Source organism: Halichoerus grypus, chromosome 8, assembly GCF_964656455.1.
Source record: "Halichoerus grypus chromosome 8, mHalGry1.hap1.1, whole genome shotgun sequence".
Classification (NCBI taxonomy): domain Eukaryota; kingdom Metazoa; phylum Chordata; class Mammalia; order Carnivora; family Phocidae; genus Halichoerus; species Halichoerus grypus.
In genome coordinates this window covers 62,199,599-62,218,734 of record NC_135719.1, presented here as the reverse complement: position 1 = coordinate 62,218,734, position 19,136 = coordinate 62,199,599, and the positions used below count along the sequence as shown (strand labels likewise).

Below are 19,136 nucleotides of genomic sequence, written 5' to 3'. Positions count from 1 at the left end.
CTCATGGTTCTTCTCCCCCTCCGATTTCCCCCCCTTCATTCTTCCCCTCCTGCTACATTCTTCTTCTTCTTTTTTTCTTTCTTAACATATATTGCATTATTTGTTTCAGAGGTACAGATCTGAGATTCAACAGTCTTGCACAATTCACAGCGCTTACCAGAACACATACCCTCCCCAATGTCCATCACCCAGTCACCCCATCCCTCCCACCCCACCCCCCACTCCAGCAACCCTCAGTTTTATAGCATTCATTTTTAATTTTTTTTCAGATACAGTTCAACAGTATTTCACATTTGAAGTGGATGCCATTTGATTGGTGCAACAGGCTATGAATAGAAAACTTAAGTCATTTTTTTGTTATGAAATGAGATGGTTCATTTCTTCTTTTTTTTTGTAAGGTCTTCAGCTCTAAATATTTTGGACTAAATCTTAAGACTGAACAGTATTTGATTAGGCAACTTTTCTTAAAACATAAATTTAAGAAATTGAAAAAAGAGCTTATGTTATTGCACTTCCTTTAAACTTAATCAACATGTTACTTGAACCGTAATCCTCTTGTTACTTTCTGAGATATGTGCAATTTGTCTAACATATTTTGAGGATTTTCTATGTGAAAGACAACATGAAGGTTTACAAATATGATTAAGCTATGGATTCTCTCTGATGTTTAGAAGGAGAGACTTATACAAAGACAGCCAAAATATAAGGTAGAATGTCATAATCGTTCTAATAGTCACTGGAGCATGAGCAAGGAGAGAAATTTTGACTGAGGGTATCAGAGAGGTCTTCATGGAAGAGGCAGTATTTTTTCTGGGCGGTAAGAGTACAGTAGGATTTGAAGATTAAAGAGACAAGTAGATTTTGTGACTAAAGGAACAAAGCTTGCTCTGGGACCAATGAGTAGTTTTGACAGGCTTGAACACTGCTCTCTATGGTCTGTCTAGGTGAGTGTGATAGTAGATAAGATCGGAAAGATGGGCAAGAGTCATCAAGAGATACTTGGATCAAATTGAAGTTATCCTGTAGGCACAAGGAAACTTAAAGAATTATAAAGTTGAAAGTAACATTATCATAGTTTTGCTTTTAAAACTAGGGGGGAAATGGATTGAGTTGTTAAAATGGAAACGGAAACATTTATTTTGGATCCTAGCCACCTTTTATTACCGTTATCCTCATAGTGGTTCTTCCTACTTCATTCTCAAATGTGGAAAAGACGAGGAGGGAATAGATTTTTAAAGTGAAGAGGCAAAAAGAGAAGTGAAGAGCAAAGGATTGATTTCTTCACTAAATTCTTCCTATGGTATTATTTTCTAGTTGCAGAATGTACAATATGTTTTGTAAGAACGCCATGCAAGTTGTTACTGGCAGATATTCTTATAAGTTTTTATACTTGTTTCAGTAAATTGTATTCTCAAGAAATATATTAGGGGTTGGCATTTTCTCGCCCCAACCTTCGCCAGAGGGGCTGCAGCATCATGACAGGCCCTGAAGCAAGGCGGCGAGTGGCTTCCTGTGCCGCGGGGCCGTGGGGCGAGCGTGGACGGAAGGGGATGAGGAGGCAGCCGCCCTCCCGGAGCAGCCGGAGCTCGAGCACGAGCCCGAGGCGGCAAGCGGCGTGAGCGCGGGGCTCCCGGGGGCCCGGAGCGCGCACAAGGTGCACCTGGCCGTCCTCCCGGACTGCTAGGAGCCGCGGGAGGAGCCAGCGCCTGGCGAGAAGCCCAAGAGGAGGTGCCGGCAGAAGCTAAAGAAGTACGGCAAGAATGTTGGGAAGGTCATCACCAAAGGAAGCCAGTACGTGGTCATCGACCTGCAGGGCTTCGACGTGGTCTACTCCGCCCCATTCGTAGGAGCCATCAGCGTGGTCTGGTTCCTCCGCTAATGGGAGCTGCGGGGGCAGACACACAAAAATGGATGAAAGTTCTGCTCTGGGAGCTGTGCCAATCCCGGACCATTTCAGACCTGAACCCACAAAATCCTTGGAGGAAAACAATGTCTTTCTTCGTTGAATTGGATGAATGTTATGAATGGAACATCCCTGCCCATCCATTGAGCTTTTCATGACTCTAGGACACAGGTGGCTCCGACGGAGGGCCTGGCAGAGAATTAGGCCCACGTTAGGTTTGGGATTATAGTGTGCTAACACAGAAGCCTTCACGTTGAGGTGGCACGGGGCTGGCATGGAGGCAGATGCTTCACAGACGGGAGCACTCTGGGTGGGTAGCGGAGTGGTGATTACAAGGGGGAAGAGGGATTTTGACCTGGACTAAGATGATTTGTTATGTTCTGGAAAGGTCACCCTGACATGGCACTCACAGCCTTGGCTGCCTCTGTTCTGGGGGCAGCAGAGGAGCTGTTTGTCAGTCTCGTGCCCCAGCTCCTTCCTCCACCCCTTTGTCACCTGGAGTTTAATTATGGGCTTGAGAAGAAGGAAGGAAGGAAAATCTCTTTGAAGGTTGTGATACTTTGTTGATGATGTGTGTGACTGTATAAAGCAGATAAAGCTTGTGATTCCCCCCACCCCCCACCCCCGTGACACGAATGTGCAGCTGGCAGTGAGGGAAGGAGGGAGTTCAGACGCAGGCTAGGTGGGTTCAAGAGGTCGCTTGAGCAAGTGCTCCTGTTGCACCCAGGCCAGCCCAGTCTGGCTTTGTGTTTGGAGCTGCCAGGCACCATCGCCTACTGACAGCCATTCAACGCCTCTACGCCAAGCCACCGAAGGCACTTTGTCTTGGGAGAGAGGGAGACGCTACGCTTGGAAAGAAAGTGTGTGATTTAGAGAAGAAGCCAGGAAGTAGGAGACAGGTGTGCTGGAAGTCGAAACAAGAAAGATGGTGGATAGGAGGAGTGGAAGTATGGGAGCCAGGTCTGGTTTATCAGCCCTGGGAAATCTTAGGTGGGTGGGCTTTCAGCTCCGGGTAGGGACCAGGGATGCTGGGTGGCTAGGGGTGCTTTAAATCCCTCCGAAGCCCATGAGCTCTCACTGACTGCCTTTGTAGCATCCTTTCTTCTTTGGTGCTGCCAAGTTTGTCTGCATCTCACCTGGATTCAGAGATCAGCACTGCATGGGTCCTGGGCTGGACGCTCTGCCAGGACGACCCAGAGACTGTCCTTGGACCATTGGCCAGCGAGGTGAAAGAAAGAGGAGGCTCCTCTTACCTCTTAACATACCCCTCTGCCAGCCCCTGTGATAGGCCACCCTTCCGACTGTTTCCAGAATATCCAGAAGTCCAAATAGTTGTTGATCAGGCTGTAGGGTGGGTAGCAGCACCTGCATGTTGCCCTAAGTTCCCCAGGCCTTGCAAAGGAGGCCTCAGTGCTCACTGGTCAAGCCAACCAGGTGGCACCAGGATGTGGAGAAGCTGGGTGGGGAAGACAGACAAATGGACAGAAAAAGGAACTGGTGTAGGAGAAACTTGTAGCTAGACATTCTGGAGGCTCATGTTGAACTTGGATACAGTTCTGCATCATTAATATTTGTGAGGAAAAGAGAAAACAAACAGAAACGAAGGAAGAAAGGAAGGAAGGGGAAGATAGATCGATGTTTGGGTCACTTCTAACAATTTTGTAGGGTTAGTATGCTATTAATTGAGGTAATAAACATTTAACTCATTAATTCAGTAACTTACCTGTTATGAAAGTTGTTGTGGAATATTTTACTCATTTCCTCGGCAACATATTAATTTACTATGTGTCAGGCACCAGTCTTTACCCTTCTGGAGCTTATATTCTAGGAGGGAAGAAAGATTTTAAACACGTAATTAATAGTTATTTAATCAGGATCCCAATAAGTACTATGAGGGGAAAGAATAGAGTATTAGGACAGCATACATCAGGGGACTTGGCTGTTTTGGGGATTTAGGAAGTCTTTCCTAAGGGAGAGATATTTAAGCCACAACCTAAAGTTGTAGTAGGCATTATCTAGATGAACAGCTGGTATAAAAGCCTGAGTTGGGAAGAAGCATGGCATCTTTGAGGAATTAAAAAGGCAGGGATGGGGGTGGGAACATGGTATGTCTGGTGTGTAGATTAGTGTAAGATTAGAGAGATGGGCAGAGGTGGGACTATGAGGCCACACAGGGCCATACAGGCATGGTAAGGATTTTAGATGTCATCTGAATAGAGTGAGTAGCTATTTAAAATAGGGTTTTAGAGCCACCTGGGTGGCTCAGTCGGTTAAGCGTCTGCGTTCGGCTCAGGTCACGATCCCAAGGTCCTGGGACTGAGCCCGATGTCGGGCTCGCTGCTCAGTGGGGAGCCTGCTTCTCCCTCTCCCTCTGCTGCTCCCCCCTGCCTGTACTCTCTCTCTCTCCTTCTCTCGCTTTCTCTCCTACTCTTTGTCAAATAAAATCTTTTAAAAAAATAAAATAGGGTTTTACATACATGAAGAACATGGTCATACTTGTTTTAAAATGATTACTCTGGCTACAGTGTGGAAAGAGATTAGAAGGGAAGCAAGAAAAGAGATGGGGCAACTAGTTAGAAACAGTGTAGGGAGGATGTTGGCATGGACTTGGTTGGTGCTAGTGGATTGGGACAGATGAGGAAGAAAATCATCAGACTGCATAAAGGTAGGGAAAAGACACATGAAACTCAGTTTTCTGTGTAAGCTACTGTTTGGATAGTGGTTACATCCACGAGATAAGGACCATGTTTGTAGGGGGAATATCGTGTAATCAATTTTGGCCATGTTAGGTTTGTGGTATATATGTGAGACACTGACATGGAGATACTGAGTAGGCAGTTGGATGTGTGGAAATGGAACTTAAATTTAGGTATGGCCAGGTCTAGGTTTTATGTTTTAGATGAACTCTTCCAAATACAAAACATATCATGGTATATTGAAAGTATGGAATCAAGAGGAAGTAAGTGCCAAGGGCCTTATGAGAAATCTTGACAGACACAAATAGATGCTCTGGCACATGTTGTCTCCACAAAGTGATGGTTCTTTTACAACAACTTGATTTCAAGAACTGAGGTTACATTCTTGGATTTTGACAAAAATATGTTTTGCCCTGTTTTTGTTGATAGATTGATCGTACTAAAAAACCAGCAGTCAAATTGCCTGAAGATCATAGGATAAAATCTGAAAATAAAGATCACGAGCAACAGTCTCCTCAGGATGGAAAAGTTGTTCCTGATCGTTCCACAAAGCCAGTATTTCCCCCTGCAACTGCCATGTTAACAGATGAAGAAAAAGCTCGTATTCATGCAGAAACTGCTCTTCTAATGGAGAAAAACAGACAAGAAAAAGAACTTCGAGAAAGGCAGCAAGAAGAACAGAAAGAGAAACTGAGGAGAGAGGAACAAGAACAAAAAGCCAGAAAGAAACAAGAAGCTGAAGAAAATGAAATCACAGAAAAGCAACAGAACGCAAAAGAAGAAATGGAAAAGAGAGAAAGTGAACAGGCCAAGAAAGAAGATAAAGAAACTTCAGCAAAGAGAGGCAGAGAAATAACAGGAGTAAAAAGACAAAGTAAAAGTGAACATGAAACTACCGATGCCAAGAAATCTGCAGAAGATAGGGGCAAGAGGTGTCCCACCCCAGAACTGCAGAAAAAGGCAGTGGGAGATGTGCCCCATGCCTCTGTGGCAGGAGATTCAAATTCATGCAAGGTAAGCAGAAACAAACAGTACAAACTGCCAAGTGTGAAATAAATTATTAGATAAAAAGATGACACCAGGGGCATTCCATAAATAGGACAGACCTTTCAAGTAATTTTCTAGTGGGTGATAGATTTGTACCGATCCATCTACATTTGCTTGCCTACTCTCCTTTGGTTGACTGGGACTGGGATTGCTTTTTTGTCTGTGAAATGCAATGTATTTTTAGCAATTGAGAAACTAACACACATTCTTCATTTTTATATGGGATATATGATCAGTGTGGAGGAGTTAGGTGCCAAATATGTATATGATAGAGCTTGTATCTGCTTAGGATATGTCCAAAATCAGTGACATCTAAATGGCCCAGCATTTCTCTTTGTGTATAGTGATTTTTGTGGTCATGTCTATGTCATTTTGTTTGTTGCTTCATCTAATCAGTAATATTGGCAATAATCCCATTAATGTTGCCTTTTTCTGCCCTTGGCTATTCCCCAAAATAGATTCCCATAATTTTGGGGAACATTTTTCATTGTTATTCTTCTTTAACCAAATGATATCATATGTGCTTTTTATTTTTTTTTCCTGTTTTATACAATTAACAATGCCTTTCCCTTTTGAACAACAAATAAGTTTTTATAATAGCAGGAACAGTTACGGCCCTTTTTACATACACGTAAATGGAAATACATTTTTGGTAGTGTGAAAATGACTTCGGATAGAAGGCAAAATACCATCTTTACAGAACGTCAACCTTTATAACTTCTGAAACAGCAGTTCAGGCATAGACCAAAATTAACAATTCATATAAATGGCACGCTTACCCAGGGAACACTTACCTAGTAACCTTAACTATCAAAAATAAAGCTCTCTGGGCACCTGGTGGCTCAGTTGGTTGAGAGTCCAACTCTTGGTTTTGGCTCAGGTCATGATCTCTGGGTCATGAGATTGAGTCCCACGTTGGGCTCTGTGCTGGGCATGAAGCCTGCATGAGATTCTCTCTCTCCCTCTCCCTCAGCCCCTCCCCCACCCCACTCACATTTGTGCTTGCTCTCAAAAAAAAAAAAAAAATATATATATATATATATATATATACACCTCCTACAAAAGCCTTCTAAACACCTAAAGTTAGAGAAATGAAGCCCATGTACTAAAATGCTCTCACTTTATTCATGGGAGACTCAGAATTGTTGAGCTATTACAATTTAAATATTATTCATTGAGTAGCTATTACACACCAAGTATTTTTCCTGCATTATCTTATCTTTCTAATGATAAGTCCATGAGGTATTCCGTTTACAAATAAAGTTAAAGCTTGGAGGTTAAGTAATTTGCCTAAGAGCCCATACGCAGTAAGATTCCAAAGCCACTTCCTTTCTATCTTGCTTCACTTAGAGGCAGACAGTCATAAGAACTGAAAGCATTCATGTTTCTGTGGTCTTTTAGTATAGGTGCCAAATACAAATCTAAATAGCCCTACAAATCTAGCCTTGAGATTATCACATTAGTCTTTGATGTTTCCTGTAATATATAACACATTGAAAAAAAGTTAAGATTATATATACATATTACATATTGTAAGCTCTTTTAAAAGTAGGCAAAATATGTAATTTATTCTGGAATTTTATTAAAATTGTCACAAATACTTAGAAGTTTTTACTTTACTGTAGTTATTTTTTAAATAAACTATAAAATTAAAGTGAATTTTTAAAGGAACCTATGATAGATTTTAAGAGGATTTAAAATGGATTTTGTACTTTTGAATATTGTTCTATATGAATATCCCATAATCTCTTCATTCACTTCAATATGTTCATTTTGGGAGAACATGACCACTTTGAAGGCAACCAAATCATGTGAGATTACAATAAAAGGACTGTTCAAAAGAGGTCATGGTGAATATACACCGATGACCAGCAACTTACACTTAGCCATGTATCATGAATCTATCCACAGCGATTGGCACACTTCCCTCCCCCCACGCCATTGATTCATCAGTTTCTTTTCTTCTTTACCTTTAGTGTTAGGAAATCCCACATGGGCTCTATCACCTTTAATGAAAAATATCTACTTTGACAATAAAACTGAATAAACTTTTCAGAGGTCTCATTTTTTTTCCTCCTTTTATATTTTCAGTCTGATGGATTTACTTGTATTAGCTAGTGATTGACAGGCAAGTTTATATTGGAGGACAGTTAAAGTTTTCTTTCACTTCTGAAATTTTAATAACTTTACAGCCTGTTAAGATTAAAGGACAACCAGAAAGTGGAATTCTAAAGACTGGAACTTTTAGAGAGAATACAGAAGACACTTTTGAAAGAAATAAAGTAAGTAGTAGTTTATTGGGTAGGGGGAAACACATGGATTATAACTACGTGGTTGTCTTTACCATGTCGTCATCCTCCATCTTAAGATCTGCTTTCTGAGGAAATCTTTGCTATCTTCCATAGCTGTGTTTTTGTTTGTTTTTACATGACTGAGCCATTTATATGCTAAAAGGAGTAGATGTTTGTCTTCCTGTTTAAAGTACAATAGTATATTCTACTCATTTTATGAAATTAGAAAATACCTAGGCCTTACTACATGATCCAGCAATTCTACTTCTAGGTATATACCCCAAAAAAATTGAAAGCAGAGTCTGGAAGAGAGATTTACACACCTGTGTTCATAGCACTATTATTCACAATAGCCTAATAGCCAAAAGATGGAAGCAATATCCATCCACAGATGAATATATAAATAAATGTGGTATATACATACAATGGTGTATTATTCAGCCTTTTTAAAAAGGAAGGAAATTTGTGACACATGCTACAACGTAGATGAATCTTCAGAACATTTTGCAAGTGAAATTAGCCAGTCACAGACAAATACAGTGTGATTCCATTTATATAGGGTGGTTGCCAGGTGGATGGGGAAGTGGAGAGTTGTTTAAATGGGTGCAGAGTTTCAGTTTTGCAAGATGAAGAGATTTCTTGAAATTGGTTGCACAACCAATTAAGCAAATATGCTTAATATCACTAACCTATATATTTAAAAATGGTTAAAATGACAAATTTTGTTTTATGTGTACTTCATCACAATTTTTGAAATATTTAGGTCTTATAAGACATCTTTGCCTTTGTTTTTATTTGAGTTTTATTGAGGTATAATTTGCATACAATAAAATCCACCCATTTTTAGTTTACATTTCAGTGATTTCAGTTCAGAGTTGTGAAACAACTATTAACTCAATCCAGTTTTAGAAAATTTTCATCATAGTGCCCAATTGTAGTCACTCCTTGTTTTTATCCTAAAGCCACAGGCAACCATGATCTACTCTGTCTCCATAGCTAGGTCTCTTCCGGGCATATCATTTAAATGTAGTGTTGTGTGTATGTGTGTGTGTGTGTGTGTGTGTGTATATATATATACACACACATATATATATATATGTATGTATGTATAGTCTTTTGCATTTGTCTTTAGTATAATTTTTTGAGATTCATCCATGTTGTAATGTGTATCAGTAGTTTATTCCTTTGTATTTGCTGAATAGTATTCCCTTATGCAGATATACCACATTTTATTCATTCACCAGTTAATGGATATTTGGATTGCTTCTGCTTCTTTTGGGCTATCATGAATAATGCTGCTGTGAACATTTGCATACAAATCTTTGTGTGGAAATAGGTTTTCATTTCTTTTGGATTGATACCTAGCAGTGAAATTGTCTTTTTGTTTTTTTAAGGAAACTTTAAAAACCACCATCATTATGGGCTTGTGCGTACACACATTTCTCTTTCCCTTGCTGGAAATATTTGGACTTGAGACCACGTATGATTCTTCATTTTTAAATTTGATTTTAAAAATATTAAGGGCAGCCAACACAAGGCTTTTTGGTTTTTTGGACAGGTAGCTTAAGTCTGTATATGGCACAATCTAATTGATTTTTTTTTTTTTTTTTTTTTTAACTAGGCTCGAGAGCCTTTGACAAGAGCACGAAGTGAAGAAATGGGGAGGATCGTACCAGGACTGCCTTCAGGCTGGGCCAAGGTAAAACTCAAAATTAGCACATGAATAAATAATATGGTCATGTGTCCTTATTTAAAAAGCTTTTTTTGTTGTTGTTGTTTATTCTACAACTTCTCTAATGCAGAGTCAATTCTGTTTCTTCATTATGGAGGACATAGCTCATTTCCCTAATTACAGAATTAGAGCGGGGTTAGATTTCTCAATATATCCATTCTGAGATTCTGGCTACAATATATGAGCATTTCTGGCATTGTCATTTAGAAACAGTTTATTTAATACCTAAAGTTCTTTGGAAGTTTTATTATAGAAGTGATTATTACCATCTTATCAGATTATTTTAATCCAAAAGTAAATTTAGCAGTGGAATACTTCTGAGTGACTTTTTTGGTTTGTAATGGTCATTGTTTTTTGACCTGTTTTGTTTTTTTGTTTCTTTTCCATCTAAGTTTCTTGACCCAATCACTGGAACTTTTCGTTATTATCATTCACCCACCAACACTGTTCATATGTATCCACCGGAAATGGCTCCTTCGTCTGCACCTCCTTCCACCCCTCCAACTCATAAAGCCAAGCCACAGATTCCTACTGAGCGGGATAGGGAACCGTCCAAACTGAAGCGCTCCTACTCCTCCCCAGATATAACCCAGGCCATTCAAGAGGAAGAGAAGAGGAAGCCAGCAGTAACTCCAACAGTTAATCGGGAAAACAAGTAAGTTTATTCTAAATCTTAGAACTAGAATAATCTATTTGAAAACTTCTAAACATACAAGTTTATTAATACCAGGGAGTCAGAAATTTCTGAGGATGGCTGTATCAGCCATTGTTATTTAGCACAGGAAAAAGTGAATGGATCAATTTCTTGGTTTTTATCCCAAGTGCTAACTTAAATATATCAGGGAAGATTATCATAATAAGTATTAATGTAGATATAAAAGAATATACATTATTATATTTTAGGGTAGCATGGTATAGACTACCTAGAAGTTTTTCATAAACCTCCATGGTCCCTAAATTTCTCTTTAAGGACCATAATCTATAGGATTGTTGAGTTTATCTTGTTGCACCTCTCAAATTCCGAACTTTTTTTTTTAACTTCACCCGTACTGTGGAAGCAAATTTAAATAGTATTAAAATAACAGGTATTGTGTGTATCAGCTCCTAATCCTTACTCTGCTCTGTTTTTCTTCATTGCATTTCTGCTGTTCACAAGTAGTGAATGATCAGTAGGTTCAATTATTTTTCCCAAACCAGTATCTCATTTAGATGTATTCCTGGTGTGATCCCTCCAGTGCTCTTGACTTATGATTGATAGGATTATGGGGAGATAATTGTCAAATCTACTTATCACTTCTAATCTTTACTTTTAGGGAGAGGGGTATAGATGGAAGTACAAATAAATGGGTTTATATTAGGGCTCACTATTAAAACTGCTAAGGTTTAATTCCTTCTTGAATCATCATTCTTATTAAAGTTTAATTTGAAGACTTAAAGTTTTTGAAAACAATCACACATGCAATTTATATATTTTTATGTGTTCAACAGAGGAGTACATGAATGCATACACCAGAGCACATGTAAAGAAAAGCTGAAACAGTTTAATCTGTTCTTAATATTCCTTTCAGGGGTGGAAGTGTGCTTAGGATCAATAATAAAAAGAAAGATCAGTTAAGATTTTTCTTAATGCTATAGCAGTTCTAGAAGCTCTGCATGTAAGTCAAATACACTAAGTAACAAAAGTCTTAAAGACATTCTCTAGTCCAGTGCTGTTCAGTATGGTAGTGGTTATTTAGAATTGTAGCAAGTGTAACTAAGGAGCTGCATTTTTAATTTAAAATTTAAATAGCTACCTGTGGCCAGTGGCTACCACATTTGTCAGCACACCTCTGTGTTTCAGGTAATAGTACCCAAATAATCCCTGCCTCTTTTGATATCTGTTCCACATAATAAGCTTTTTATTCTTTGGCATTCTGGTTGAGCTCAACATTTGGTAATGCTAAACTTCCTAGGATTATTTAAAGGAATTTGAAAGAGCCTTCTCTACCAGAAGACTACCTGTTCATGAGAAGCCAGGGAATCTATCTCAAGGTGTAAGAACCATAGACCCACATAAGAGGTTAAAGATACTTGTTACGAGGTGCCTGGGTGGCTCAGTCGTTAGGCGTCTGCCTTCAGCTCAGGTCATGATCCCAGGGTCCTGGAATCGAGGCCCGCGTCGGGCTCCCTGCTCCGCGGGGAGCCTGTTTTCCCTCTCCCACTCCCCCTGCTTGTGTTCCCTCTTTCGCTCTGTCAAAAAAAACCAAAATCTTACTTTAAAAAAAAAAAAATACTTGTTTCTTGGGAGGGTCACAGAATATAACCGGTGTTACCTAGATAATAAATGTCTTGTAAAACCCAGTACCTTATGACTTACTATTGACAAGATTACTGTGTCCTCTGGTACCAGTGCTGGAGTTTGCTACCATTTGTAGTATGAACCTTAATTTTAGATGCTGTGCATTTTAAGACATTGTGTACATTTTTTCTTCCTCAGGCCCACATGCTACCCTAAAGCTGAGATCACTAGGCTTTCTGCTTCTCAGATTCGGAACCTCAATCCTGTTTTTGGAGGATCTGGACCAGCTCTCACTGGACTTCGTAATTTAGGAAATACTTGTTATATGAACTCAATACTGCAGTGCCTATGTAATGCTCCACATTTGGCTGATTATTTCAACCGAAACTGTTACCAGGATGATATTAACAGGTAAAGAAGTTTCATACTGGTTACAATATAGTATTAAAAGGTTGATCTAACCACACTTCCTTACCACCCAGCTCCAGAGAAGTCAAATGAGGAGAGGGGAAAAAATATCTTTATTCTTAAGAGAAATTTGAGAAAAGCCTTCTCTGATTGGTAAAGGACAGACAGGAGAGGAGCAGTGCAAGAAGGCAGAACCTCAGTCATCAGCTGGAGCATGTTGAGGAGGAGGAGTTCGCAGCCCAAAAGCAGCAAGTTGGCAGGGTATAATCAAAGTAAGATTCAGATGAGGATTTGGTAATAAACCTGTGAATAAATACTTCAGTGTTGGGTTACAGTATGTGAAGAATTTAATATTGACCTCAAGAACCCACTGTACCTTGACTTTCAAAAACTTGCTTTTTTTTTCGTAACTTTATTTGCAAAGGTCAAATTTGTTGGGGCATAAAGGTGAAGTGGCTGAAGAATTTGGCATAATTATGAAAGCCCTGTGGACCGGACAGTATAGGTATATCAGTCCCAAAGACTTTAAAATCACCATTGGGAAGATCAATGACCAATTTGCAGGATATAGCCAGCAAGATTCACAAGAACTGCTTCTGTTCCTAATGGATGGTCTCCATGAAGATCTAAATAAAGTAAGAAATTTGATTTTTCTAAGTTGTAAAGGCTCTTTAGGGTTGCTCAACACTGTAATTTTTATAGCAATTTAAAATTATAGTTAGTGATTGTTCAGTGCTAGTTTTCAAATCTCGTGACTTTCTATTAAGGCAGGGAACTATAAAACATATCTGATAGGTCTAATATTTTAAAAGAAATACATAATTTATAATTGCTTACTAAAATGGTAGGTTGTATTGTGAGAAATTTTAAATATTGAAATAGTTGTTAGAGATAACTTTGTGACCACATGTATGTGAAAGTAAATTTAAACACAAAATTTATAAAAGATTAGCTGTAGACCACCTGAACATCTTTATTATTGTTTATATATTTTATATATATCATTTTTATTTTTCTTTTCCTAAAATAAGCATTCCCACATGTAACCAGAGGACTCATGTGAATAGTTACTGAGGCATGTATCTCTCAGATACCTTTGTTGTTACCACTGAACATATATGTATATTATACACACACACACACACACGTGTGTATAAATACGTATTTTGTGTGTATGTGACTATATATGTGTATCCATCCATGAGCCTAGGACAACAAATAAATTCTGTCTAGTTGTAGCCCTAATTCCCAGATACCCTCTCTTTTCAAAAGCAAAATTTTCAACATAAAAAAATAAAATACATGTTTATTTAAATTTTTATTTTAATTCCAGTTAATATTAGTTTCAGGTATACAGTATAGTGACTTCCATACATCACCCGGTGCTCATCATGACAGGCGCACTCCTTAATCCCCATCCCTTAAGAAAATGTATTTTATTAATTTCTGTTTAATAATATAAGTCCTATAAGGCGCCTGGGTGGCTCACTTGGTTAAGCATTCGACTCTTGGTTTCGACTCAGGTCATGATTTCGTGGTTGTGGGATCGAGCCCCACACTGGGCTCTGTGCTCAGTGCAGATTCTCTGATTCTCTCTCCCTGTCTTTCACACTCTCTCTCTCAAATAAGTAAAATCTTTAATAAATTAATTAAAATAAGTCATACCCTTCTGATAAAGTAGGGTTGGGGGGGGCGAGGATTTTTGGCTAGAATTTTTTTGTAGTACTTAATGAGATTAGAACTCCTTCATGAAAGGAAGCAGAAGTGTTTCTAAATCTACAACGTGTATGCCATATATTCTTTCAATTTTATATTTAAATTTCGACTTTGAGATATTAATATAAATTTTAATATTAATCTTATTTCCAGGCTGATAATCGGAAGAGACATAAAGAAGAAAATAATGATCACCTTGATGACTTTAAAGCTGCAGAACATGCTTGGCAGAAACACAAGCAGCTCAATGAATCTATTATTGTTGCACTTTTTCAGGGTCAGTTCAAATCCACGGTACAGTGCCTCACCTGTCACAAAAAGTCTAGGACATTTGAGGCCTTCATGTACTTGTCTCTACCCTTAGCTTCTACAAGTAAATGTACATTACAGGTAAGCTCAAAGGAAAATGATTTGTTGAATGAAAGCTGTTTATGCATACAAACATATACTTTATTCAGTAACTTCTGCTCTTCACCCCTATGAACGTTTTATAGGTAGAATTCCCACATACATTTTGTTTTAATTATGTGTGTGTATAGTAGAAAAAATTAAAGATTTTTTTTAAAGTTTCCCCTTTTTTTTTTTTTAAAGATTTTATTTATTTATTTACTTGAGAGAGCGAGAATGAGAGAGAGAGCGCACAGGAGAGGGGGGAGGGTCAGAGGGAGAAGCAGACTCCCTGCTGAGCAGGGAGCCCAATGCTGGGCTTGATCCCAGGACTCCAGGATCATGACCTGAGCCGAAGGCAGTCACTTAACCAACTGAGCCACCCAGGTGCCCCAAAGTTTTCCTTTTTAAAAGATATTTTCCTATTAAATATTCTTTCAGCATTAAATGTTTTTTAAAGTTTGCACTTTGAAGTTTGAAAATCATATAGTGATTTTAATTTAGGTTCACTTTTATAAGAATTTGCTCTACCTGGGGATCAAATAGCCTGTTTTCCTCACAACAGTGTAATTTAGCTAGCTTGTTGATACCTTTGTGTTTGCTTCCTTGAGAATGTCCTTTCTTCCAGCAAGACTTCCGGAGGCAGCAGGTAGAGCGCAGACACGCAGGACTGCTTCCCTCCGCCCCTGGCAGCACTCACCACACACTGCACTCTTGTTACTGTCAGCTCTCCCCTCTGGGCGCGCCCCTAGGTCATCAACTTTACCAGCAGAATAACTTCTCGAGTAGATGCCCAGTGATACTGTGAAGAAATGAATTAATGAGTAACTACTACTTGTTTTTGCCTCCAGGATTGCCTTAGATTATTTTCCAAAGAAGAGAAGCTCACAGATAACAATCGGTTTTACTGCAGTCACTGCAGAACTCGACGGGATTCTTTAAAAAAGATAGAAATCTGGAAGTTGCCACCTGTGCTTTTAGTGCATCTTAAACGGTAAAGGAAACAAATTTTTCTACAATAGTAGATGAAGGAATTCTAAGTCCTTCATTTTAAGTCATTTTGTTGTATTGCCTGCTAAGGATGCATTACAAAGGAAGATTATCTCAGGGAAATAAGGCAGAAATGAGAGACTCTAGTTCCTTACCTTAGTGTTTGCAATGACAGAGCAAAATGATAACATGACTCTTTCATGTAATTTCATCTTTAAAAAAAATGAAATTTAATTATTGCATTTCAAATATAGAAATTTTACATCATTATAAAACATCAAATGAAAATGTATTTACACAGTAGAACAGAAATGATTAGCCAATAAAATTTATCAAACAGTAAACTAAAAAAAGAATCCTGTGCTGAAGATGAAATATAGAATGTTTTAAAGATTTATTTTAGAGCGAGTATGCCCATGTGGAGGCAAAGTCTGAGAAGTTTGAGAGTCTCAAACAGACTCCGTGCTGAGCACAGAGCCCGACGCAGGGCTAGACCTCATGATCTGAGATCACGACCTGAGCTGAAATGAAGAGTCGGGCATTTAACCAACCGTGCCACCCAGGCGCTCCTGAAACATAGGAGGTTTTTTAAATGTAGTCTTAAAGATGTTAAGGATGCCATTGTTGGGTGCATTTTTGTCCAGATTTTTCCCTGGACCTGACCCTGTAATAGAAGGAATAATAGCAGATAGTTGTAAACATGTCCCAGGTCTTCCGATTTTTTTTTGTCTCTATATATAATCTATCCATGGAGTGATAACTATGAGTCATTATTCTGAAAAACTTTTTAAGCTGAATCTTTTTATTGAGAGCTGTAATTTTTGTTTCAAAGAATATTTAATTTGTTTCATTTTGTATTATTGGAGATTCTTTGGCAGTTACTATAATTTCAACATTGATGTGTTCAGATTCCTCATGTAAATTTTCTAACAGAAGCTTGTTTACAGTTTTTTTTCTTGAGGATTGTAGAGGTATAATAAACATTCTATAAATGATTACATATTTAATATAAATGGTTCAGAATTCAGTTTTTGAAAATTAACTCTGAAATAATATATTATTATAATAATATGTAATATTACTATATATAATATTATAACATACCAATATTTTGGTGTTTAAAGGAGCCGAGTATGTCAGGACAGTGGAATGCCACTGCAGTTTTCCCCTGCTATGCAAAAAGAGTATTCCTGTGAAATCTTTCGTAAGCCAAAATGGTAAAAAGCAAAGAAGCGGTTACCATTAATTTATATGGAAAATCTTTGAACATTTCCAGACCCCAAAAATAACCTTCTCTTGGGCTTTTCTGATACCTTAGGACACATCTTGCTAACACAGATGCCGACAGACAATTCAGAGTTGTGGTGGCTTGACGCTGAGTATTCCGGGCAGGAGCTTGGTGGTACCTGGTGGGACCGCTCTCGCTGCTCGCCAGGGTGCCTGCCGCCTCCTCCAGCTTACTGCAAAACATGCTGCCGAATGCTGTTGGCACTTTTCACCTTTTTTCTTAAAAGCAGAAATCCTCTTCAGATTTCTTTTGGTTAGCAAAAACAGGTACTAATACAAGTCTTCCCTAAAACGAAGAGGTGTCACGCCAACTTTTGAAAAGCAGGGGGTACCTGTGTAGCTCGCAGTTTCCAGCTCGTGTCCCCAGCAGTACAGTCTTAAACGTATAGAGCAGCTCTCCTCAGTCTTTTTCTGTACTTGTGTGGTGACTAGCATTGGCAACATGGGACTTCATAGCTTGTTACCTTTGTAGACTCATCTAACAGTTCTAGCTGGCTTAGGGATCAAGGGACCAAGGTAGGACTCTGTCTCTACGCCCCTTAGCTGTTTGCCTTAGGGCAAGTCATTTCATATCTGTGTGCCTCAGTTTTCTCGTTTGTAAGGTGGAAATGAAGCCAAACGTCTTTACAGGTCCTTCCACTACTGAAATTCTGAGTGTGTTTGTTTGAAATGGTTTATGGTCCTGGCTAAAAATCTAGAATGTTAAGGAATGAATTAGAGTCCTTCTGATATTTTTGGTCTGTTGGTATAATTGCTGTCATGTTTTGCTCTGCAGTTTTTCCTACGATGGCAGGTGGAAACAAAAATTACAGACCTCTGTGGACTTCCCGTTAGAAAATCTTGACTTGGCACAGTATGTTATTGGTCCAAAGAACAATTTGAAGAAATATAATTTGTTTTCTGTTTCAGTAAGTATCTTGAACTAAATATTTTCATATTTTGCTTAGAAAGAAAAAGTTTCAAGTGGTTCCTTACTATATAGGAAAATAACAGAGCTTTGAATTATTTAAAGTATGTTGAATATGTTGACAATTTCAGTTTGAACTGATTTTCTATCTCGTTTGGCACAGAACCACTACGGTGGGCTGGATGGAGGCCACTACACTGCCTATTGTAAAAATGCAGCAAGACAGCGGTGGTTTAAATTCGATGATCATGAAGTTTCTGATATCTCTGTTTCTTCTGTGAAGTCTTCGGCAGCTTATATCCTCTTTTATACTTCATTGGGACCACGAGCAACTGACGTAGCCACATAAGGAGAAGTAGGTTATAAGCTAGTTATCTTTTAAGAGGCTGAGCAACACAACTCTTGACATACTTACAAAGATACTGGCTAGCTCTAGCTGGCCCTTCAGAGGAGTTCTAGGACAGTGGGAGCTGTGGTACTATCAATCACCATATAGTTTAGGTCAGTGCTATTATCGAAAAATTGACTAATATTTAACAAGTATCGCAGTAAGCACTCCTTACAGGTACCATTTATTTCCAAACCTTTATAGTTTGCTCCAAAGTTAAAGTAATTAACTAGCTAAGCATTATTATTCTATAGCATTCTATTCTAAAAACCATTATATCCTTTATTTTCCTTTTCACTGTATGGCCTTTTCACATTTCTAAATCCCAGCTTGATCTATGAATACTCTAGAATGATGTAAAGCAGATAGGAATGTATGTGTATATATTTATTGCACACTTGCACATCAAATCAATGTACATAGTATAATATGTGGTCCTTTTGTGAAGCCTAGAACTCAGAGGATTGTTTTTCTTTTGGCCTATTCTGAGTAACTGCAGTGCTTTCTTAGGGAAATGACAGGGCAAAGCTATTTTTTTGTTGGCTTTGGGCTGTATTTGTGCACTAAATCTTTATTCTAAAAAAAAAAATAAATGGAAACTTTTCTTTAATTTTTTAAAATGAGAATTTTCATTTACACCTACATTAAAATCTTAATGAGAAAAATAATTTAAAACCCCGTAAGTGTTCTGTCTTTAATTTTATATTAGCAAACCATTTTATACACACACACACACACTCGATCCTACTATATTGACTTAATATTCATTTACCCTGTTGCATTAGGACCCGACTTTACTCTGCCTTCAACTTGATCCAAAACTGCATAGGATTCTCAGAGTTGGGAGTCAGAATTAAAATAGAAAGGGATAGGAATCAGACATGACTGCAAAGTGAACTGCATTAAGAACCACACCTTTACAAAATGATGTATTCAAAGAGATAGAGGAGCTTAGAATTTATTATTACCTCATGGACTCAGGTGCTATAGATGAAATAAATAAAAACTCTCCATATAAAAATAAGATTGTAAAAGGTGCTTCTGAATGGACTGTCAGGGAGAGGATGAAAGGATGGGTTTTGAATTGTGAGGTTGGCAACCTTTCA

At 38.4% G+C, this 19,136-nt stretch overlaps 1 protein-coding gene across 6 annotated transcripts in view; it reads left to right on the top strand.

The window, feature by feature from the left end:
• USP8 (ubiquitin specific peptidase 8) overlaps positions 1-18,640 on the top strand; it is a 74,228-nt gene extending 55,588 nt beyond the window's left edge. For 2 of the 6 annotated variants that reach the window (XM_078079351.1, XM_078079352.1), the window contains 10 exons: positions 5,029-5,613; positions 7,839-7,928; positions 9,559-9,636; positions 10,062-10,324; positions 12,146-12,358; positions 12,780-12,990; positions 14,225-14,461; positions 15,310-15,452; positions 17,511-17,643; positions 17,806-18,640. In XM_078079351.1, coding sequence (XP_077935477.1) covers positions 5,029-5,613; positions 7,839-7,928; positions 9,559-9,636; positions 10,062-10,324; positions 12,146-12,358; positions 12,780-12,990; positions 14,225-14,461; positions 15,310-15,452; positions 17,511-17,643; positions 17,806-17,991 — 2,139 coding nt within the window. In that variant the 3' untranslated portion in view covers positions 17,992-18,640. The remainder of the gene's footprint in view (positions 1-5,028; positions 5,614-7,838; positions 7,929-9,558; positions 9,637-10,061; positions 10,325-12,145; positions 12,359-12,779; positions 12,991-14,224; positions 14,462-15,309; positions 15,453-17,510; positions 17,644-17,805) is intronic. The other 4 variants (XM_078079355.1, XM_078079356.1, XM_078079353.1 and 1 more) reach the window with 4 other exon arrangements.
• The last annotated feature ends 496 nt before the right edge of the window (positions 18,641-19,136 follow it).